The 24,779-nt window shown below is 38.9% G+C and overlaps 1 protein-coding gene across 2 annotated transcripts; it reads right to left on the reverse strand.

Annotated features, from left to right (window-relative positions):
- Positions 1 to 7,033: 7,033 nt before the first annotated feature.
- sec62.L (SEC62 homolog, preprotein translocation factor L homeolog) lies at positions 7,034 to 23,806 on the reverse strand. Of its 2 annotated transcripts, none has more exons than XM_018261947.2 (8): positions 23,357 to 23,536; positions 20,235 to 20,343; positions 18,115 to 18,220; positions 15,630 to 15,834; positions 14,469 to 14,561; positions 13,164 to 13,224; positions 10,161 to 10,280; positions 7,034 to 9,474 (listed from the first exon to the last, which is right to left on the reverse strand). In XM_018261947.2, exons 1-8 carry the CDS (start codon positions 23,519 to 23,521, stop codon positions 9,002 to 9,004), a joined length of 1,332 nt encoding a protein of 443 aa, XP_018117436.1. In that variant the 5' UTR covers positions 23,522 to 23,536; the 3' UTR covers positions 7,034 to 9,001.
- Positions 23,807 to 24,779: the final 973 nt, after the last annotated feature.

Here is a 24,779-nt window from a genome sequence, read left to right on the forward strand (position 1 = left end):
GATTTTCGGTCACTGTTCAAATCTAATTGCTGATTGGTTGCTATGGACAACATCACCTGCAATGTTTGTCTCCAGTGTTAACAAATACGCCCAATAGTAGTTACCTGCAACACAAATACACTGCAGAGATAAGAAACCTGATCTGTAGAAGCAAACAGTATTACTGAGTAGCTGCAACATGGTAATAATAATAAACTACAGACAAAACCACAGTATTAAAAAACTTATTAATTACAACATAGATATAATGATGAAATACAGAAATGCAGTGATACAAAGATGCACACAGCGGTTGTTAAATGATAATTCTAACTGTAGAGATGCAACAATATTAATATACTAAGTAATATTATTATATATAGCACTACTTATATACGCAGTGCTGTACTGCAGTACTTGCAATATTGTAATGATGAACTGTAGAATGCACAGCATTAATACACTGAGTACTTGCAATATAGCATTAATAATGAGCTACAGAATGCTCAGTACCATACAGTGAGTTATTGCAATACAGTATAATGTTGAACTACAGAATGCACAGCAGTTGCATGGTAAAAATGAACAGCAAAAAGCACAGTGTTATAAACTGAGTAGCTGCAACATAGTATTAATGATGAACTACAGAATGCACATTATTAATATACCGAGTAGTTCAATATGGTAATAACAATGAACTACAGAATGTGTAGATGCAACCTGGCCATATTGATGAACCACGGAGATACACAGTTTTAATATACTTAATAGTTACCACGTAAGCAAATGAAATACAGAAATGCAGCATAGTGAAAATGATAAGCTGCAGAGATGCAATAGTATTTATATACTGAATAGTTGAAACATGGTAGTAATAGTAATGAAACTGCAGAGATGCACAGCAGTAACTTACTGAGTAGTTGTAACTTGGTAATTATCATTAACTGCAGGTAATATACTGAGTATACCACATACCAATGATGGTCTGCACGCAGTGGTGTACTATATACAGTATATATATTTCTATGGAGTGGCCCAGCGCTCGCTGCAACCCTCAATCGCTCGCACAGTTGTGCCATTCTCCGACTGGTTGTGTCTCCCCACTACATAATAATAAAGGCTTAGAGGAGGTTCAATTTTAACAAGCAGGAATTGCAATGGGCCAGTTCCCGATGAACTATTCAAAATAGATTTCAGTATATCATTTATTGGCCTTTTGGGAAAAACAACATATTCTATACACACACGCCATTACCCTCTTCCTCTACTTGTTGTGCATGGGCAGTGGCAGTCTTAAGCTTTTAATCTTGTTAAGCTTGCCAATTTATCCATATTGTAGTGGCAGTAACATAATGAACCTACTAGGGATATATTTGGATCTTGTGCTGTCCCATTCTAGCCCCAACCTGAATCATGAGATTTGTAAAAACTTTAATTATAAATAATTAAATAAGCATTAATTACATTTTTTAGAAGTCAGGCATTGGCCTTGTTGGTAGCAAAATCACAGCACCATAATCTTGCTGAATAATAAAAGCCTTTATTGGATTCCTGGCTCAATCTCGAACAAACACGACGTTTCAGGCCTGCATGGCCTTTTTTCAAATTGGCCTTGTTGGCTCACACACACACTGTAATAAGTATAACATATTATACTTTTAGAATAGGTTGTAGATTTTTGGTCTACATAAATACAGTGTATATAGGTTTCTGTATGTATTTAAAGGGTGGTTCATAGAATGGCTAATTCTAAGCAACTTTTCAATTGGTCATCATTTTTTTTATAGTTTTTTTATTTTATGTCTGCTTCTAACTCCTTCCAGCTTTCAAATGGGGGTCATTGACCCCATCTCAAAAACAAACTCTCTGTAAGACTAGCAATTTATTTTTTATTGCTACTTTTTATTACTAATCTTTCTATTCAGGCCATCTCCTTTTCATATACCAGTATCTTATTCAAATCAATGGGGCAAATTCATTAAGATGCGAAGTTGCGCCAGGCGCAACTTCGCCGCACTTCGCCAGGCGAAGTTTCGCCAGGGCTCTGCAAATTCACTAAAATCCGAAGTTGCGCACAGGGGTAGCGTAAGGTTGTGAAGTTGCGCTAGCGTTGATTCGCTATGTAAAGCGAAGTTGCGCTAGCGAAGGCTAATTTGCATACGGCGCGAAATTCAAATTTCAATGGAGGAACACGTATCTGCACTACAAATGCCTAGAAAACCTTCAAATCAGCAAATAAAAATTTTATTTTGCCCTACACATGTGCCCACTGTCTAGGTAAGTTGCCATGAGTCAGGAAATGTAGGGGGGAGGACGGGGAGCCCCAAAAAATTTTCGATCTTTTTCAGCCTATCACCCATCATGTAGAAAACACGCCAGCGTTTTTTGGGACTTAGAAAAAAAATTGACTTTTTTTGAAACAATCCCTATCTACTCTATTGCGCTTCGCCAGGTCTGAGGTGGCGAAGGAAGTCTAGCGTAAAAGGTAGCGTTCAGTACACTGCGCAAATTAGTGAATTTGCGTAGTTGCGTCGCTAGCGAAGATTCGCCTGGCGTAAGGTTGCGAAGTAACACTAGCGAAACTACGCCAGCATTCGTTAGTGAATTTGCGCAGTAGCGAAAATGCCAAACGCTAGCGAATTAACGCTAGCGTTTGGCGCTTTCCGCCTTAGTGAATTTGCCCCTCTGAGTGGTTGCTAGGGTAATTTGGACCCTAGCAACCTGCTGATGTTGCAAACTGGATAGCTGCTGAATAAAAAGCTAAATAACTCAAAAACTACAAATAATGAATGAAAACCAATGCAAATTGTCTCTACATCATACTAAAAGTTAATTCAAAGGTGAACAACCCCTTTAACATGAATTTTAGACATCAATCACAAATCGATTGATGACATTTATACCAGTTTACTGCAAATAAATCTAGCAAGCTGCTGTCATCAATGATAAATCAGCTCCCACACTCTGTAGAAATGTACAGAAAGTAGGGATGCATGAAGCCAGGATTTGGTTCGGGATTCGGCAAGGATCTAGCCTTTTTCAACTGGTTTCGGATTTGTTTGAATCCTTGTGCCTGTCTGAACCAATTCCTAATTTGCATATGCAAATTAGGGTGGTGAGGAAGATCATGTGACTTTTTGGTCACAAAACAAGGAAGTAACAATTTTTCCACTTTTTCCTTTCCCATCCCTTATTTGAATATGCAAATTAGGATCCAGATTCGGTTCAGTATTCGGCCGAATCTTTCACAAAGGATTTGGCCGAATACTAAATAGAGGATTCGGTGCATCCCTAACAGAAATGTACTGCATGTATGTATTAGGTCAGAGTCCACCATTACCACTTTGTTTGGAAAAGGATAAATCAGAAACATTTTTTGAATTCCTTGTTTTATCTATGGATATGTTACTGTAATTCAGGATGGCATTTAGGTTCCTTGAACATTCAGTAGCATAGAGCAGTGTGGCAGGAACAAATAGAAAGAAATATCAGGCCGCTGATCCTGAATATGAAAATACCGGCCTTCCTATATATTTAGCTTTTTTCCCTATTAATAACATTGGGGTCGACCATCATTTTTACCAGCCAGGCCTGTAAAATACCGGCCAGGTGGCAACCCTAATCCTGAAGTGTGCGCTAGTGCGGACATTTATTCCATGTGATGTACCTAATAACTTCATGCAGCTTCAGTGTTCTCCAAATATCTGCTTAAAATGTGAGGCTGATCCCTGGGAAAATGCACAGAATCCATAGAATGTGCTGAAAAAGTACATAATGGTGATTGGACATTACTGTAGGGGATGTTATGAATCGTTTCCTCACATCGTTTGACTGCTGAGGTAACCAAGGCAAAGTGGCAGCAGGGAGTTGCTAGGTAACACCTTTGAGGAGTGTACACACCCTTCCTAAAGGGAGATACAGGCACAGCAGATGAAGGAGATTTTTTGTAGATAATATGGCTGAAAATTAAAGTAAGGACAACAGTGTGCAGGGCCGAGAGGGAGAGGCCCTGGGACAGAGAAATGTGAGAACATTCACACAGGTGCCACATTTACTAACCTTCTGCTTTCATTGCGAAATCCCTTCCAGCCAAGGTCCCAAATCCCACCACCCAGTACAGCTGGGAATATACTCAGTTATGGATTATTGTGGGAATGGCACTGTTGGCTGCATGAGAGATGGCTGCTGAACAGCTGGTACAGACAGTCAGGACAAACAGTGCAGGTAATAGCAAAGGAGACAGATACTGGCTTCAGCGGCAATTATATTACAGATACATCATTAAAAATTTGCTTAATTAAATTAGCTTTCACTGGGCAAAACTGAATTTTATTTCCCCTTTATTAGTAGGTCAGAGATGAGACAGTCTTATCATGGGCATCTAAGTCTGTAATATGTTACAGAAGCCAACAGGGGAGGATTAAGACTTTATTAAGACTTTATCTACAGTATATTTGATGTTTCATAAACTTACCTCTCTCCTATCATAGTTACATAGGGTTGAAAAAAGACAAAGTCCATCAAGTTCAACCACTCCAAATGAAAACCCAGCATCCATACATACACCCATCCCTACTTTTAGATAAATTCTATATACCCATACCTATACTAACTATAGAGCTTAGTATCACAATAGCCTTTGATATTATGTCTGTCCAAAAAATCATCCAAGCCACTCTTAAAGGCATTAACTGAATCAGCCATCACAACATCACCCGGCAGTGCATTCCACAACCCCACTGTCCTGACTGTGAAGAACCCTCTACGTTGCTTCAAATGAAAGTTCTTTTCTTCTAGTCTGAAGGAGTGGCCTCTGGTACGGTGATCCACTTTATGGGTAAAAAGGTCCCCTGCCATTTGTCTGTAATGTCCTCTAATGTACTATTAAAATGTAATCATGTCCCTTCACAAGCGCCTTTTCCATAGAAAACAACCCCAACCTTGACAGTCTACCCTCATAATTTAAGTCTTCCATCCCTCTAACCAGTTTAGTTGCACTTAGTCTCTGCACTCTCTCCTGCTCATTTATATCCCTCTTAAGGACTGGAGTCCAAAACTGCACTGCATACTCCAGATGAGGCCTTACCAGGGACCTATAAAGAGGCATAATTATGTTTTCATCCCTTGAGTTAATGCCCTTTTTTATGCAAGACAGAACTTTATTTGCTTTAGTAGCCACAGAATGACACTGCCCAGAATTAGACAACGTGTTATCTACAAAGACCCCTAGATCCTTCTCATTTAAGGAAACTGCCAACACACTGCCATTTAGTATATAACTTGCATTTATATTATTTTTGCCAAAGTGCATAACCTTGCATTTATCAACATTGAACCTCATTTTCCAGTTTGCTGCCCAGTTTTCCAACTTAGACAAATCACTCTGCAAAGTGGCAGCATCCTGCATGGAACCTATAGTTCTGCACAATTTAGTATCATCTGCAAAAATAGAAATCGTACTTTCAATGCCCACCTCCAGGTCTTTAATAAACAAGTTGAAAAGTAAGGGACCTAGTACAGAGCCCTGCGGTACTCCACTAACAACACTGGTCCAATTATTAGGTCCCAGCTTAGGGGCCCATTGGGTTCAATTGTTGAAGAATTATAGAATCCATTGTCCGGAAACCTGTTATCCAGAAAGCTCCGAATTATGGAATGGCTGTCTCTCGTAGACTCCATTATATCCAAATATTTAAAAAAAAAAAAAAATTCTCTGTAATACTATACAGTAACTTGTACTTGATCCAAACTAAGATATAATTAATCCTTATTGGAAGCAAAACCAGCCTTCTGGGTTTATTTAATGTTTACATGGTTTTCCAGTAGACTAAATATATGAAGATCCAAATTACAGAAAGATCTGTTATCCAGAAAACCCCAGGTCCCTAGCATTCTGGATAACAGGTCCCATACCTGTAATATGTTTATACAGTAAGTCAGTGCAATAGGGGCCCCCAAAATGTTTTCTAACATTTAAAATCATATGGGGTTATGTAATAAATGACAATGTTTGCACAGGTTCATTAACCTATGGAAACCAATCAGCAGGAAGCATTAACTGGTCACCTGCTTCCATGACCTTGGCCTTCAGCCTTGTGCTTTTACATGGAACTCCTCTATCACTTATAATATACTTCTATTCAGATTCAGTTCCCAGTGAGAACGCACAGGCCATGCTTGTTTATTATAGGCAAGTGCTACAGTGGTTGAGGGTTTCCACCAACAAAATGTAAAGAAAAGGTTTAGTATATGTGCCATACTTGTGTGCGGATGCCTTGTTGTAAATAAATGTGTAAACACCAAGTGAATATTCTCCTCTTACTGCAGTATTCTCTTCCGTATCTCATATTAAACAGATATGGCGTTTCTGCTGGGAAACCGTACCACCTACTGGAAGGTCTGTATATTTTACCATTGTATGTATACCAATACATCATTTGTAAAGCAAATGTACCTTATTCAGGATTTACTTTAAGACTATGATAGAATTTGACGGAATCTGAATCTAAAAGTGGAATGGGAAGGACAGGAATAATTTTACATTCTCGAACATGTTAGCTCTGTATAACTTAAGGGTAACAATAAATAGTGCCCATTCTATCTGTACAATCCAAGGGGACATCCACCCAATTGATTTTAGGTACCGTGGGCCAGATATAGCATCATTCATAGAACATAATAAAGGAGAAGGAAAGGCATCGTACACTTGGGGGTGCCAAATGTTAGGCACCCCCAAGTGATTGTATTGACTTACCTGAAACCCTCGGGCCGGTGCTCCTAACAGCAGAAAACCGCACCAGCCCGAACTTTAACTAAAAAGTTGGCTCTCGTACAACTGCGTTTGCCCTGGGAAATTCAAATGTAAAATTGCACTTTTGTAATTTGCATTTTCATGGTATTAGCAGTTTTAGACTACTACTATCATGAATTTGTATGAGTAGCACCTCTTGCTGATCTGTCTGCAATTACAATGCCTGATGTCTCCTGACACTGCTTTGCACCGCATGCATGTTTATGATAAATGAAGGACAAGACAATACACACAGACACAGTATTTTGTCACCTTTACTTTTAATAAGCATTGTTTTATTTATACTTACATACATGGAATGTTGGCACAAAACTAAAGCCTGGAAACAACTACATCCCACAGAAAAACTCCCTGTACACAATTCAGGGCTTTCTCATGACTAAAGACACACAATGCCTGTAATAACCTCCATCAAAGTTCTGACTGGAATTGAAGCATACTATGGGACAGTGTCCTGTAGGCATTATAATCTTGAAAGGTGAATTATACAATTAAAATAAGTCAATAATTTAGAAAAGAGTTACATCTGCCTATAGAGGAAATCCGTCTCCACAGAGTAACTACAGTTACGACTCGTTCCTTTAAAGTTTTGCTGTGTACTCACAGAACTGAGTGTATTTGCACCTGAACACTGATCTCTATATCATGTGGGTTATAGGTACACCCTTATGCTAAGGCACGGGTAAGGTTTGGTGCACTAACTGCAACACTTGAAACCTTGCCTATCCCTGCTTTAAGCACTATGCGCATGGAAAAAGTGCACATGAATAGGTTCTAGCAGCTTCCCAAGTTCCCCAATTCCTAGGGATACAAGCCTCTGTATCTAACAGGGCCTTGGACTTTTACTGTAAACACATGCCAGGTCCAATATTTCCAGTATTTCATCAAACTTTTGCAGTGACCACCAGTATTACCATCTCAATTCAATTAAAATAACCAATATTTATTTGTAAACTATATTTTTGCAGGACAAAACATTGTACACTATGCCATGAAGGTGCACTTAGTTATAAAAACAAGTTATTTTCACTTCTCTCTTATCTACTATATATTAGTATGCTCCTTAGCCACCATCTGTTCTTCTCATCTTGGCCCATCAGGTGACATTCAATTACACAAATAACAGCTACATATACTAAATTGGTGTTATTTATGATCAGGAACATAATGCAGAGGGAGCACTTCCAAGCAACTCATTGAATGTGGTGGTGATGGGGATTTTTAGGAAAAAGACATACATTACTACTAATACTACTACTACTACACACAGGGAATTGGTGCTGGGAATCAACCTGGGACATTCTCTGTATAAGGGCCTGTTGCATGTGTTTATATTATTCGATTTAGTCTAAACAATTTAACATAGGGGAGAATTGGTAGTACCAGAAATATAAAAACGATGTAGTACTAACACGCTCTGTTCAACCATTAGATAGAAAGGTTGTCATTAAAGTTTTTTTTTTTTATAAAATAAAGTTTCTTTATATATATTTAATTGATATATATGAACTATACGTAAGCTAGAGATCAGCAAAATCATTAAGAGAATAAACACTTTAAGGGCTTAACGGTATAGATCAAATTCATTCTCATTTTGCTCTAAATGATGTTGGAATTATCCAAAACACACTCATAGGCTATAGAATAATGGTGTCAGTGTTACTGGTGGAAAAGTCTAGGAAGATGCTGAAAGATGCTATTCTGACTCTGTTGTTTGACTACAACTCCCAGCACCCCTCCAGGGATATCAAACATTTCTTCATAGAGTTAACTATGAATGAAATAATACGCTACATCTGGTTGCTGATGTTATACCAAAAGCTTCCTGAAATGACCAGACCTATATGGGATGCACCTGACAAGCAGCAATGAGTCTGTGCTGCATGCAGATAGATGAACCCGACAGTTGCAATATTACACATGGATCACATTCAGCTACACAGCAACAGGATAGAAGGAGTAAGGTAAAAGGCCAGCACGTACTGTCACAACTTCTGAATTAGCATTTTGTTTCGCTGACAAAGACTGGATTTTCCTCCAATGCAATTTATTTTCTGGCAATTAATTTTTTTAAATCCTAACACATTTGATGATCCCTACAGAATCTGCATATCGTAAAGAAGAGTGAAGGAAACTATGTGATGTTTGGTGATCACTCTAAGGAAATATCCATCCACTTGCACTTAATCAGTCACAAACACCAGTCTAGTCTTAAGATTCTTCACATAGAGGCCTACTCTCAGCTGTGCCTTCCTCCTCTTCCTCCTCCTCGCAGTCTCCTTCATCAGTTTGCTGCTCAAGTTCCTCCTTTGTGATCATTTCAAAATCATTTCCATTGCCACTACTATGCTGTGAGCCTTCATCTTCCCGCCTGTCACTATCTGTATCTGACTGCCTTTCTGCACCGGAGCCTTCAGTCCCTGATCCCTCAGCTGCTTCAGCCTTTCTGTCTTCTTCTTCCTTCTTCTCACTATCGGATTTATCCTCACTGTCTGATTTTAGTGGCTTTTTCTCTTCAGACTTTTCTTCTTTGTTCTGGTCAGGTTTTGGTCCTTTGTATTCGTGTGTATAAACTGGTCGGAAGGAATCAATGAAACCAACGTCTGCTGTCAAGTTAGGCAGGAACCAGAAGTGATGCCTTCCTCCAGTCAAGAGCCAAATGATAAGGAAGAGAATGCACCTTGCTAAAAACAGAACACATACAGGAAATAATTCAAGCAGGACCATGATGTTTACAACCAGTATTATGTTACTTGTACACCAACGCACAGCGCAACGTAAAGCTAATGTCATGTGTTTTATTGGTTGACCAAGAATACCGGTTCTGATCTGCATGAATGGCATCCACCTGTCACTGGGGGTTGGGCCATTCATGGGCTATTCATAACTGAACTCATACACTAAATAGAAAGTTCACTCTAGTGAGTACATACTAATATTTTACCCCCTTGCAATCAAGAAGTGTACATAAAGGATCATATCATCTGACTTTCCTTCTGTTATGTATACATGAACTTCTGTATCAGACTTCCTGTTTTCAGCTTAAACCTCTAGGGCAAGCTCAGTTTGCTCCTCTCCCTCCTCCCCTTCCTGCTGTAATCTGAGCTCAAAGCTATGATTGAGCAGGGAGAGACTCAGGCAGGAAGTGATGTCACACCAAGCTTATATGGCAGCTGCTATCCTAAACAAACAGAGACAGCTTCTAGAGTGGTTTACTCAGGTATAGTAAAGCATTCTGCAGAATAAATATAGTGTTATAGCTTGTACTATTGTGGCTAATCTATTTACAATAAACTGCTTCCGTAGCTTTCCTTCTCCTTTAATGGTAATGTGTCATTCTGAAGATTTTCCCCCGTTCGAAAATACATACCAACAGCAAGAAGTAGAATACTGGCGACAAAACATCCTGCTCCAACACTGAGGTAGTAAACCCCGACGCGCATCTCAGCCGGCCACAAAGGAAAAAGGGTCGCAGCTATTACTGCAATAACTACAACAAGAAAGCCATTTGTTATTCAATATGGAATAGATAAGCAACTGTGTTTGATAAAAAAGCATTAAATCTAATGAGGATTCATTCACTTTCTGCACAAATGCAGAATAACACCAGCTACCAGTTCTGTCTGTCCTGACCAGAACAATTCCTTCACCCAGCTGATACATGACCTGGGCCTTTCAGATACAGATTGGGACAGGCAGAAAATCGGCTGCTGTCCTCAAAGAAACAATTATACTGTTTATCTTCAACAGAACTGCATGGCCCTTTGTTGCACAACCTGTGCACAGTATAATGATGCACCATCCATGTCTGTGAGTTCATTTATTACAGATGCATTTTTTTTAATCACTTGGAATAATTTATATTTGAACTGTGATGTGATACAGTTTACTGTGCATATTGTATCTAATATATCTTGTAAGTTCTATCAAAAATATTTATGTAACATTTTTAAGAAAAAGGTTAATATGTTTTATGTTCTGAAAGTGAGTAGTTTATTTTAAATCTAGTGGTAGGGTTAGTATAGAGAGATCTGATCCAGTTTATTATGTTCAGATCTGCACAAAATTAATCCGACCTGGTCAAAGTGTATGATATTCGATAGACTTGTTTAATAATTTGCCATAAGATTGTCATTTACCAAGGATATTGCAGTTGTGTAACTATAGGGGAAGCTTCCTTTATAGCCATGACAAAGCAGGCCGGTGTGCATGGCGGAAATTTTAAATGCGTGCAGAGGACGTGCGTGAAGGTTTCAGTGCATGCTGGACCCCCGTATATATATATATATATATTTTTTTTTGCGGGGGGGGGGGGTGGAGGGGGCTTCTAGTCGGTATGCCGCTGGATATTGGTCTACAGCTAACTGGGAAGTGAGGTTTTTTTTCTTTGCTTGAGACTTAGCTTTCAAGAAGGAGGAAGATAATTTATGTTTTGTTTAAGTGGCTTTAAAAACCTTTACAATGGAGGCAGATAAAGAGGGTTTAAGGAAGAACGAAGCTGGAAACCCCTCTGAGCCGGGCACTTGCCATTCTGGATCTCCCCATGGCATATACAGTGCTACGCAATATGTTGGCACTATATAAATACATGTTAATAATAATAATATAAATATGTCATAATGCCTTTAGTTAAAGGGGTTGGTCGCCTTTAGTTAAAGGGGTTGGTCACCTTTAAATTAACTTTTAGTATGATTTAGAGAGTGATATTCTGAGACTATGTGCAATTAGTTTCCTTTTTTATTATTATTTGTGGTTTTAGAGTTTTTTAGCTTTTTATTCAGCAACTCTCCAGTTTGGTATTTCAGCATCTGGTTGCTAGGGTCCACATTACATTAGCAACCATTAGTTGACTTAAATAAGAGACTGGAATATGAATAGAAGAGGCCTAAATAGAAAGAGGAGTACTAAAAAGTAGCAATAACAATAAATGTGTAGCCTTGCAGAGCTTTTGTTTTTAGATGGGATCGTTAAGCCCCATTTGAAAGCTGGAAAGAATCAGAAGTCAAACAATTAAAAAACTATAAAAACACGAAAAGACCATTGTAGAACATACTAAGGGGCAGATTTATCGAGGGTCGAATTTCGAGTTCATGGGAGTTATTTAAAACTCCCATAAACGTAAAATTCGACCAATCGAAATTTATTAAAAAAAAAAAAAAACCTAATAACACGATCCTAGTTTTTTCTCAGAAAAAAAACCGAATGTCAGGACGGCTGCAAACAACTCCAAATTGATCCTAGGATGTCTTCCATAAGCTAAAACACCAATTTGGCAGGTTTAAGGTGGGGAATAGTTGAATTTGAGTTCTTAAAGGGCCAGTGTAGAATAAATCTCGAAAATCTAATTTGAATTTTTTTTAAAAAATCGAATCAAATTTTAATAAATTCCCTATTTGAATTTTACAGTTTTGGCCATAAAAAAAAAAATTAGAATTGAAAATTTTAACTTTGAATCTTTGGTGCATGCTGCAAATTGCTGGGAGTATGTATGATTAAAAGTGCCTTGATTACTGGCATCAATGCACATTCAATTTTGTGTTCATTTTAGTGCTTTGAACTTGCATTTCTAAATTCTCTTGACTGCAATGTCAATATGTTGCATCAAGTATACCTTCCTGCACTACAAGTGTGTCCCTGGTTGCCCAAGTATGTGATTAGCAAAAAGACTAGAACATCGGCAATGTATTATAAATACAAGAATGGAAATCAAAAAGGCTGGCAGCATTATTCATCCTTTAAATGGTTTCAAAAATTATATATATATATATATATATATATATATATATATATATATATATATATATATATATATATATATATATATATATATATATTTTTTTTTTTTTTTTAAAAAGAAAGAGAAATGTGGGTAAGGAGGCAAATATTACAATGAAGATAATTCTCACTGCTTCTAACAATGGCTTCCATTTTTGACTGTATTTAACCATATTTATCCACTACTGGGGACTGTGGGGGTCCTCCCCGAGTAATAATCTTCCTAGTATACCATCAACAAATTGGCTCAACTATAGCCCTTTAAAACTGCTAAAAAAAAGCCATGTAGTGAGCTGAAAATGTAAACTTCTTTTATTACTATTATCCTTTATTTATATAGCATCAACATATTCTGCAGCACTTGTATATGTTGGAATAATATACAGACATCTTACAAATTGCCTTAGCTGAAATCGAACCAATGGCCCCAGCACTTGCGAAAGCAAGCTAACCACTCTTATATGACAACATGACTGAACAAACTTTCAACAAGCATGTATGAATGCCACATACTAACTCTGGCTAAAAATAGTGACTAACAAAAAACACTTGGCTAGGTAAAAGATCAAAACTTTTTTGAACGGTTACTCTTACTTACCAAGAATGAGGCCCATGGCAAATGTTTTAAAATGGACTGGGTCATATATCCACACATATACCTAAAGATGTAGAAAACAATGAAATTAAGGTGGGAAAACAATTATTAATTTCACAAAGGCTGATTCTTCCCCAAGGGTAGCGTGTTAGAACAATCGTTTAAACAACACCCCAGCCCCCTCCAATACAGTGAGATTGAAATTTGGGAGTAAATGCTCATTTATTAACTTTGTTCTCCCTGCAACTGTGGAAAGGTGAATGATATAATTATGTTTTTGTAACCATGAGCAGGAGATAGGCTCATTGCAAAAATTGGGTAGGCACAAAAGCTAAATCACCCAAAGTTTCCTCCAGAGGTGATAATTTGGGATTACCGCCAGTGATTTTTTAATTATTGGCAATGGAGAGGCATTTTCGGGAGATTTGTCACCTGCAGCCACGCATAAAAAATCATGGCCAACAAATCTTCCCATGTGCCACTGCCCTCAAAGCTATACTGACATGTTCTTATAAAAATCATAGGAACGTATCCATATCTAGGAGGTGCTGCATGTAGAATATTTTCCTCTAAAAGCCCCCCCAAGTTGCCCCCAGCCCTGCAAACGTTAAGCCGACCCTCTCACACTGCTAAATGATCTTCTGTGTTGTTTTACTGTGACGCTGGGCTGGGGGCGGAGCGATCCATCCATATTCTAATTAAAAATGAAAACAGGACTGCAGCCTATGGAAGGATTGCTCCACCCCCAGCCCAGCATCACTGAAACAACGTAGAAGGTTCGCAGGGTGGGGGCAGTTTGGGGGGGGGGCTTTTAGTGGAAACTATTTGGCGTGCAGCAGCTCCTAGATATGAACACATTCCTATGATTTTTATAGGAACGTGTCAGTATCGCTTTAAGCTAAAAGTATAAAAACCTGTGACAGAATACAAAGATGGATGAATTCTTCTAGGCAGACCTTTCACAGAAAACAGTGATTCTTTTGCATGTTGAGAACAAACCCTGTGCTATTTTGGACAAGAGCAGTACACAGCAACCAAAGGCAAACAGCTTTAAATTGTCGTACTTACTACCAGTACTCTCGTACTGCCAGTACGAGTTACAAACTAAAAGTAAATCCCTGATTAGTTACTATTGCTTACTGCACTGATGCAAAATTAGCCAATGTTTGCCAGTGTGCCTCAAGTTTTTATCTTTCCCCCAGCAGTACCACAATAAAGCTTCTTTAAACTGTAATAACAGAATTTGCTGCAGAAAAACAACTCCAGCTCCAACCCAGACAAAACCCCAAGCTAAAGATACTGACCCACCTCATTTCCATCTAGGAAAACCTGATCCTCATGTGGTTCTAGCTTAAACTTGCGCTTGGTCTCCTTTTTCTTTGGAGTTCCAGGAGTTTCATCCTATTAAACAAAGGCATCAGCATGTACAGTATATATGGCAAAAACCTGATTAAAGGAAAACTATACCCCCCAAACAATGTAGGTCTCTATTAAAAGATACTGAGTAAAACAGCTCATATGTAAAACCCTGCTTCATGTAAATAAACCATTATCATAATAATATACTTTTTTAGTAGTATGTGCCATTGGGTAATCATAAATAGAAAATTGCCATTTTAAAAAATAAGGGCCGCCCCCTGAGATCTTAAGATTCACTGTGCACACATACAAACCACATGTAAGGTCACATGAGCCAATTAACAGACAGAGTTCTGCCTTTTGCTTCCTCACTTCTTCCTGTTACAGTTAGTGTTGTAGTATTTCTGGTCAGGTGATCTCTGAGGCAGCACAGATAGAGTCACGAAATGGTGGTTCAAGGCAAGAGATGTAAAAGGGCAATATTTATGTAAATATATATTCCAGTTTGGTAAGATTCTTTAATATGTCATTCAATTTGATATAAACTATCTGTTGCTTAAGTATTCATTTTGGGGGTATAGTTTTCCTTTAACTCAAACTGAGTGCTATTAAAGGTTTAATATCTAATCTGGATGTAAATCTCCACCACTCAGTCCACAGTAAGTCACTGCTAAAGCTTGGGTGTGAGCAAAACAAAAATAGTGGATTTAGATAATAAGGACTGGGATGAAACGTTTAAATACCCAACCTGTACTTAAAACCCCTCCTTCATATAGTCTGTGTATGTAAGTTCAAAACTCTGTGATCTAAGGGCACCTTTTGAAATGAGCATGAAGCAGGTTTCATCTTAAGGTGCAAAAAAGTTCTTTATTTTCCCTGAAGCTGTAATAACAGATACATGAAACAGTTTTGAAAAAAAAAAAAAGGGAGGAGCCTTGGCTTTGAAGGTCAGAAAATAATGCAGTAAATATTTGTTTCTTTAACATGGTCAAGATGTGCTGTGCCAAAAACAGAAGAATACAGATTACTACCTACTCTCCTAACCTCATCCTGCCACATATACTGTATGTACTACATAAGAACATAGTTTTCAGCAGTTCTCATACTCACCTTCTTTACCTCCTCCTTTTCAGTTTCTTTTTTCTTTTCCTTTTTTGATTTCTCCTCTTTGGGAGGATCTTTCTTGCTCTTTTTCTCATCTTCCTTTCCACTATCAGTCTTTCCTTTTTCTTTCTCCTTTTCCTTTTTCACCTCCTTTTCGGGCTTTGTCTTCATCACTTTCAGCGCTCGATGGAAAAACTGTTTCTTCAGAAGTCTAAAAAGAGATCACGGTAAAAGGATTACTGTGACAAACTAAAACAGATTGGGGGGGGGTAGAATTTTATATATATATTTTTATATATTTAATACTACAATTAAAATGGAGACCAAATCAAGTCGCTTTAAGTTAAGTTGGTGTTTGCACATAATATGTGAATTAACTATAACTATATATTACTATACCATGGAGAGATCACCATATTGTCACACATTTGTTTAAAATTTCAATATCTTCCCACCCAATAAATGTTCACCTGTTTCAATGAAACTGACAAACAAACAAATATAACAGTCTTATAATAATGTTTAACAATAAAAAAAAAAAAAAAAAAGATTTCTCAACCTGCAGTCTTGTAGGTGTTGACCTACAGCTCCCTGCATCATCTGGCATTTAACAGCTGAATTTTGATGTCCTAATAAACTGAACTTCTGGGGGAGAGGGTGGGAACATGAACACCTGGTAAACCTAGCTGCCACTGGAGTAATCTTCTAACACAAACCTGGATATGCCAGTTTAAGAGGAAACTACTATGGACTAATGCAATAAACATTGAACTGCAATGTTACAGTGACACGTTATAAATAATAAAAATAGTATTTAAAGAAAAGGTCACCAACAAACAAACGTCTGCGAGCCACTGGTACAAAAATGAATGTGTGGGTAGAGAGAAGGATGCCTTCAGTTTCTTACCATTCCTTTAGCTGATTTTACTGAAAACATTATTAAACTAGACAGAGCATTTACTGCATTCACCATGGTATGTTTGCATTAAGGTCCTTCCAGGTAATTGTACACTACGGATATTTCAACAAGAAAACATCTTATCTCAACATAAATCTCATATATACCTTAAAATAATATTAATGATGCACCAAAGACAGGATTTGGTTTCGGATTCAGCCTTTTCCAGCAGGATTTTTCCGAATCCAAGTGCCTGATCTAACCAAATCCTTAAAACCAAGTGACTTTCTGTCACACACATCACGTTATAACATTTTTAAAGTGCACAGTACTCATTAGCCCCTCGGCATAACAAACTGACAACACCTGGTTTGGGATTCAGTAAAATCCCAAAACAGTGGATTTTGTGCATCCCTAATTGATAATAATAAAGTGCTTGGTTCTCTTGCCTATCTGTGGATTTATTCTGACTAGTATCATTGCTACTTGTTGCTTTATCTAGTCAAATCGGAGTCCTTTAATTATTTCTTGTGCTGCTCTCACTGATTCACTTCATATTATCCACTGTGATAGTCAGAAGCAATGTGAGTTTACTATATCTTAGGTCCAGTCTGCCCAGCCACACATTTACTGTGACTCCTATACTGGATGCCATTAGACATTTTGCATAGCATAAACTTGTGTCATTTAATGGACAGTCACAATGAGTGATTTGTAGGTTTACTCGATTTGCACTGGAAAAGTAAAAGTCTCAATGGTCAGTTATGCAATGTATGCAGGGAAACTTAGAAAAAGCCCTGCACTAGATGAGTTCAAGTAGGAGTAGAAAGAATGCCAAAAGCAATGAGAGACTGCCCACTCCCTGACATATTAACTAGAACACATATAAGTGCTACCTATACTTCCACAAACAACTTATGTCGAAAAAGTTATTTGCTGTGTATTGCACTGTGCATTTTATCAATGAAAAAGGTTTTACTAAAAATGTATTTTAAAGAGTAAGAAATCAATATTATACAAAGAGCAAGTTGGCCCTTCCAGATACATGTCCTATATAATCTGTCAATTATCATTCTGTTAAACCGGTTATCTCAACTCATGGCTGAGAGCAGGGAATAAGGATAAACAGAATCCACTATTTTGGGATTCAGCCACACCCTGAATTCTTTTTGAAAGATTAGTCCAAATACTGAACTGATCGGAACCCTAATTTGCATATTCAATATAGGACCAGGAAGAGCCAAACAGAAAAAAAAAAACTTCCTGATTTGCGTCACATGAAAAGTCCCAAAAGTTTTGGCCAGGGACTTGGATTCAGCCCAATCCTGCTGAAAAAGGCAAAACTCCAACCGAATCCTGGATTTGGTGCATCCCTAGCAGGAATATGTGGTCTGTGTGTAATAGGCATATCTATTTCCCGAATTATCCCTGGAAGAAATATGTGGTATAATTTTGTATTCCAAGTTATCTGTGGGACTTTATTTCCCATTATGGCCCTTTCCCGAATATATCTGGAAAGTTACTACATGCAAATGTTTGAACCAGGAACAGGTACAATCCACTAAAATGAATATAATTATTGCATAATCATACCTATTGCAGAATTCAACCACCGACTCTCTATTAGTAAAGAGAGCTTCTTCTCCTTTCTTGGCTTTTGCCCATTTCGAATCCATTAGACAGTCCACCGCCTTGGAAGCTGCATGAAAACATAAGTTAGTGAGCTGATATTCTGAGGCTAAGTTAAAGGATTTTTTTAGCATCTTTCTGCAGCACTCCCCACAGAGATATTTCCACCCACCTATGACAGAACAGAAAGAGTTCTGCTATAAGCGTTGCCTCCTTCCATCCCAAGTTCTCTTTCTGTTCTAATTCAATAGGCTGTACATTTTTTCCAGCTAGATCAGGGAACCCCAACCTTTTGAACCCGTGAGCAACATTCAGAAGTAAAAGGAGTTGGGGAGCAACACTAGCATGAAAAATGTTCTTGTGGTGCCAAATAAGTGGTGTGATTGGCCATTTAGTAGCCCCTATGTGGATTGTCACCCTACATTGAGGTTCTGTTTGGCAGTACATCTGGTTTTTATACAACCAAAACTTGCCTCCAAGCTAGGAACTCAAAAATTAGTACCTGCTTTGAGGCCACTGGGAGCAACATCCAAGGGGCTGGAGAGCAACATGTTGCTCACGAGCTACTGGTTGGGGACCACTGAGCTAGAACAACCTTAGGGACTACAGCAACTTGTTCCTAATAGACTACCTAGAGAAGAGACATTCAACTGCCAATGCTTGTAGTATTTGTACAAGGCCCCACCTAAGGTCTGTACTGCAAGTTTACTCCCTTTACCAGCCAAAAGCCCTGTTCTTCCCAGAGAGCCAGTTGGCATTCTGATGCACCCAATATGCAGCTACGTGTCACTTCCTGCAGTTGGGTGGGCCCATGATTTGGAAGGAATAAGCATGTGGAATTCTTGTGGTTCCTTACAGAGATTTTCTTCCAGTAGACAGAACTCCAGTTTCAATAAAACTGTCTTTATTGTCTATAGGACAGCAGCACTGTTCCTTACGGAGGAAAGGTTTGGTTTTCAGACCTGGAAAACCTTTTATTTCAGGATATATTAATACATTTTTACTAGAATTAGAACTTACATTTCAGGATTTAGAAAATATATAGTGTTTAAAACTATTTTAGAACTTGAAATAAAGAAGCATTTAGAATATAGAACACGTAAGTACCTAGACTCACACGCATAACTCTACCTTTAAACTCTATTTAACAAACTAGGTAGATTCGCTTAGACTTGCTTCTAACAGTTTACAGACATCACTATCTCAGGATGCATTAAAGGAACAGTAACATCACAAAATGAAAGTGTTTTAAAGTAATACAAATATAATGCACTGGTAAAACTGCTGTGTTTACTTCAGAAACACTACTGATTATATGAATAAGCTGCTATGTAGCAATGGACAGCCATTCAAAGGAGAAAAGACTCAGCTTACACAGCAGATAAGCTCTGTAGAACATAATGGTGTTATCTGTTATCCACTATTTCACCTGTGCCATATAGCCTTTTTACAATTTCTGCTATTGCTACACAGCAGCTTATTTATATGTCCTAAAGTAGTGTTTCTGAAGCAAACACATCAGTTTTACCAGTGCACTACATGACACTTTACTTTAAAACACTTTAATTTTTTGGGTTTTACTGTTTCTTTAATTGGATTCATACCCCGTTGCTTTTTACTGGCTGGAGTCTAAAGGTGGCACTACACAGAGAGAGATTACGAGCAGCTTGGATCATAATTCACGGAATATGGGCCGTCGGATCGCGGGACCGCATAAACGAACAGATGCGGCCACGATCCTTCTGGATTCTTAGTCCTGTCCGATCGATATCTGGCCGACTTTCGGCCAGATATCGATGGGGGAAGCCTGTCGGAGGGCCCCATACACAGGCCAATAACCTGCCGACACAGTCCGTCTGCAGATTTAATGGCCTTTGTATGGCCACCTTTAGGGAGCACACAGATGCTCTTAAATTACTCAGCAGCTGAAGTCATTTTAGAGCTCTTACCCTAATCACCATCCACTGAGACCCCAGCCAGTGAGAAGCTACAAATAACTGGACCAATGATTACAAATGAGTGTATATGTGTTGGAGGAGATTCCATGCTAAACATAAATCATATAGCATGCAGAAGCAATATACCAATGAAGTAGTCAACTCTGTGGCCCATCATATTAGTTGATTTGGAAGGGCAGTTGAAGCGCAGGTACTTGGCTATTGCCTTCTCATCTTTGGTTGGCTCTGCCACTTCCTGCAAGACACAACATTATTTCATTTTATTATGCACTGTTTTTAAATTGGTACCTGTACACTGTAGTGGCCTTTCCCAGCCTACTTCTACAAGTATTTTAGCATTAAACAAAATTGTAAAGGAGTTCCATGACATCACTAAGCTCCGATTATAACTGATGACATCACTAAGAACCGTTTATAAGGATATAATTTACAGGATATGTATGGCTTTTGTGTATTATATAGTGAATAAAGTACCCCCTCTTGTAAACTATAAGGATATTATAAGTTACCGAGGAGTTTCATGACCATATAAAAACACGAGGCCAAATGCTGAGTGTTTTTATACAGGTCATGGAACGCTAAGGTAACTTCTAATATCCTCATATTTTGCAACTGGGAGTACTTTATTTATTATTATACACAAATTTCAGTGAGTCGTGACAGAAATAACATCAGAACTCACCGTTTATAACTGATGACATCAGAACTCACCATTTATAAGGATATAATTTACAAGATATTCATGGCTTTTGTGAATTATAAACTGATATTGTCCATCAGTATGTTTTAAAGGGGACATTTTGTAAAAAAAAAAAAACAAGAATGTGCCAGTGCATTAAACTCTTTTAGAAATTTGCTTTAAAAGGTAGTGTTTCTGGTTACTGGTTAATTTCTGCAAAAACCCTACTAGTCCCGCCCATCTGTTCCACTGCCTACTGCCTCCTCTCCCAGGCTGTGCAGGGGAGCCGTCTGCACTCTTCACTGTAGGATAGGAACCAATCAGCAACTAGACTGACCTGATAGGGAACTGTCTACAGGGCTGTAATTGGCTGTCCCCCTCCTACTGTGCTTCTGGCAGTGACCATTAGGATATGTTGTCACCCCTCATTTGAAACAGAGACAGGGACCAGAGAACATCTATGGGGAGCAGTAAAGGGGCTAATTTTGAAGACAGTATACATTATTGCCAACAAAATTAGGGGGTTTTCATTTATCCTATATGTCTCCTTTAACAAAAAGAAACAAAACAATTGTACTTCATTTATTTTCAAGTTGTAACTTTGTATATTATTGAATCAAACAATGATTTCCAGCTTATTATTTGTCTTTAGTCTCAACTTTCCTAGTTAAACGGAAGCAAACTAACTAACAAGCTGCCAACCACCATTTACATAGTTACATAGCTGAGCTTCAATATGCGATCTGTTTACCCCAAAAATCACAGGTCTGCCCATGGCATTGTGCCATTCCATATACTGGACAAAACATGTACCCAGGGGTTTGCAAAGGCACTGAATTATAGTCTGCCTTCTGTCTGTCCCAAAATCACATACCTGCCATCTAACCAATCCGTTCTATATTACTCATCAATACAGAACTTGTTCAAAAGGAGAAACCATAAACACGGGGTGCTGAGTTTGGTGAAGCATCCCATTTGCCTGAGACCTGAATGGTTTTCCAAGTAATGCTGGGTAATAAAGGACTACTTGGCTGCAGAGTGTTTTTTTTTTTTTTATGTTTTTTTTAAATTATTCTATTATTTTACATCAAATTCCCAGGCAATGTTACCTCAGTTAGTTTACTACATTACTTACTATTCTTATTTACATTTGGATCTACATTCACTAGGCCTGTTTAGCAGGAGTTATTTGTATTTGTTTGGATTGGACATGTACAAATGGCAGCAGAGCAGATTAAAGCAGTAAATTAAAAGAACAGGTGCACACTGAACACATTTACCCATGTTTCATTATATTATACATTTCCAAAGACACAGCTACAACAGTCCTTGTAGGTGGGCTGAAAAGCTGGCTTGTTCCTTATTGGGACATATATAATACACGGAAGTCTGCCTGTTCTTTTAAAGGGAAACGATCATGAAAATGAAAATTTAATACAAGTTTCAGCATACTGAAATAAGAAACTTTGTAATACAATCAATTAAAAATTCTGTAGCGTTTCTGAAATAATCAAGTGGTTGGGGGCCGCTGTCTTAGATTATTGCCTTATAGCCCCTTGTTTCTAAACTTGGGTCCCCAATTGTTGGTGGACTACAACTCCCAGCATGCACTGAAACATCCTTATTTGCTAAAGAATGTTGGGAGTAGTTTATATAGCAAATAATCAGAAGAAAGGATAAGTGGGGCTTGTTTAATAAGAAGCAGTGGTGGGGTTTGGGATGAAGGCTAGTTACTTAGGGTGGGGTTTGGGGTGAAGGCTAGTTAGGTGGGTTTGAAGTAAAAGCTAGTTAGGGTGGGGTTTGGGGTGAGGTATTTTCCAAAGAAAGGATAAGTGGGACTTGTTTAATAAGAAGCAGTGGTGGTGGGGGGGGGCAGTGTGAAGGTTAGTTAGGGTGGGGTTTGGGGTGAAGGCTGGTTAGGGTGGGGTTTGGGGTGAGGTATTTTCCAAAGAAAGGATAAGTGGGACTTGTTTAATAAGAAGCAGTGATGGGGGGGGGCAGTGTGAAGGTTAGTTAGGGTGGGGTTTGGGGTGAAGGCTAGTTAGGGTGGGGTTTGGGATGAAGGCTAGTTAGGCGGGGTTTGGGGTGAAGGCTAGTTAGGGTGGGGGTTGGGGTGAAGGCTAGTTAGGGTGGGGGTTGGGGTGAAGGCTAATTAGGGTGGGGGTTGGGGTGAAGGCTAGTTAGGGTGGGGGTTGGGGTGAAGGCTAGTTAGGGTGAAGTCTATTTGATTGGTAGCAGGAAGGCCAAGTATTTGAGGTTTCTTAAACTAAAAGCACAATCACAGCGCTGTATTAACTGCATGCTTCAAGAGCATGCCAGGTGTGCAGCTTCATATATAAATATATATATATACTGTATATCTCCATTAGCCAGCAGTCACATTGGCACACGATTTATTAGCTGGGGTGTCACTATAATACAGCAAAGAGGGGAGCAAGTGGAGCTGCAGACTGACCAATCCAGAGCAGGGCACTACCCCCACTGGTAATAATTACTTGCACATATGTAGCATCCCGTTACTTCCAATGGGACAGACGTGTGAGGTTTGGGTAGCGTTGCCCGATCTCACCTGCCCTGAAACATCTGCTTCATCTTCTGCCTTTGTCTGTGCAGCTGTTGTACAACTACATCTCTCTATGCCCCACCAGAAAGAAGCTGGGAGGTGTAACACGACGCTAGCCGCTATATTGCTGTAACGGTGACATTCGAGCCCCTCAATTGAGGTAGAAATCATGTTGGGGGCTCGGCCTCCTCCGCCATTGTCTGTGTATGTGAATGTGAATATGTCTGTATGTGTATATGTGGAAGGGGAGAGCAACTGAGCCCAGGTATACGTACAGTAACAAAGGGGCCATGCAACAAAACATATAATGTAAAGGCGCCTCAGTTTCCGGCGACATCACTAAACTACCAATCTCCCTAGAGCAAAGGGATATCCCCGGCTACCTGGATCCGCTTCTTGTGTCTCCTCCGTTCCGCCATGTCTATTCCGGCCTGTCTGGTGACGTGGCAGGGGGCGGGTCCAGGAAGCGCGCTCACGGCCAGGCGCAGGCACGTGAAGGGTTCATGTTTACATTCAGTTTATCTAATAAGTTAGCGAGTTGTGCATTTCCTTTGGCCGCTGTCTGGCAGAGCAATAATAGCAACGGGGGATTTTCATTTTATTCCGCATGGCTGCTTGTTTTTAGATTGTAAGCTCTGTGGGAGAGGCATCTCCTTCATCCTCTGTCTATTATGCCTCCAATTAAATGTTCATGTAACGGTAAATATATTTGATAATATATGTGTTGTACTATTTTATTTGATGTATTTTCCTGTGTCTGTGTTGTTTGTTACTGTTCCTAATGTTAATATATGGTAGATCATTTCCCCGCAAGCTTTATTATTGTAGAGAAAGACATTTTGGAAAAAGAATTAATGTAACGTCTTGTGTATGTGTGTGTATATATGTGTATATATATATATATATATGTATGTATGTATGTATATATATATATATATATATATATATATATATATATACACACACAAGACTTTACATTAATTCTTTTTCCAAAATGTCTTTCTGTACAATAATAAAGCTTGTGGGGGGGGGGGGGGATGGGGGAGGGGTGAGGATAGTGGATTTGGTTTGCCCGAAACTTTATTTTCTGCTTAAACTGTGAGGGGAGAATAGGGAGAAGGAAATGGTATTTAGTCCTCTTCTTCCTCAAGGCAGTGGCGGATGTTGTAGTCACGCAGCAGACTTTGGATAAGTCTGCTGCAGTCTTGGATGCTTGTCCTCTCCCTCCGCAGAATGAGGCGATTCCTGGAAAACCACAAAACGCCCTTAATACAGTTCATAAGGCGCCAGACTTCCTGAATTGCCCCATGCGGGGCAAGAGGCGCACGTCTATAAAAGCTCAACCCGGAAGTCGGTATTTGGAAGGTTGCGGAAAGGAGTGAGCGAGGTTGGGTTCGGGTCAGCCCTCACATCACTAATTCGCCATAAG

This window comes from Xenopus laevis, chromosome 5L, assembly GCF_017654675.1.
Source record: "Xenopus laevis strain J_2021 chromosome 5L, Xenopus_laevis_v10.1, whole genome shotgun sequence".
Taxonomy (NCBI): Eukaryota; Metazoa; Chordata; class Amphibia; order Anura; family Pipidae; genus Xenopus; species Xenopus laevis.

Coding starts and splice junctions, on each gene's coding strand:
- sec62.L (XM_018261947.2), bottom strand. CDS start 23,521: ATGATTTCTACCTCAATTGAGGGGCTCGAATGTCACCGTTACAGCAAT. Junction 20,344..23,356: donor AAGCAGATGTTTCAGGGCAG/GTGAGATCGGGC, acceptor TGTGTCTTGCAG/GAAGTGGCAGAGCCAACCAA. Junction 14,562..15,629: donor AAAAGGAGGAGGTAAAGAAG/GTGAGTATGAGA, acceptor TTTGTTTAATAG/GATGAAACTCCTGGAACTCC.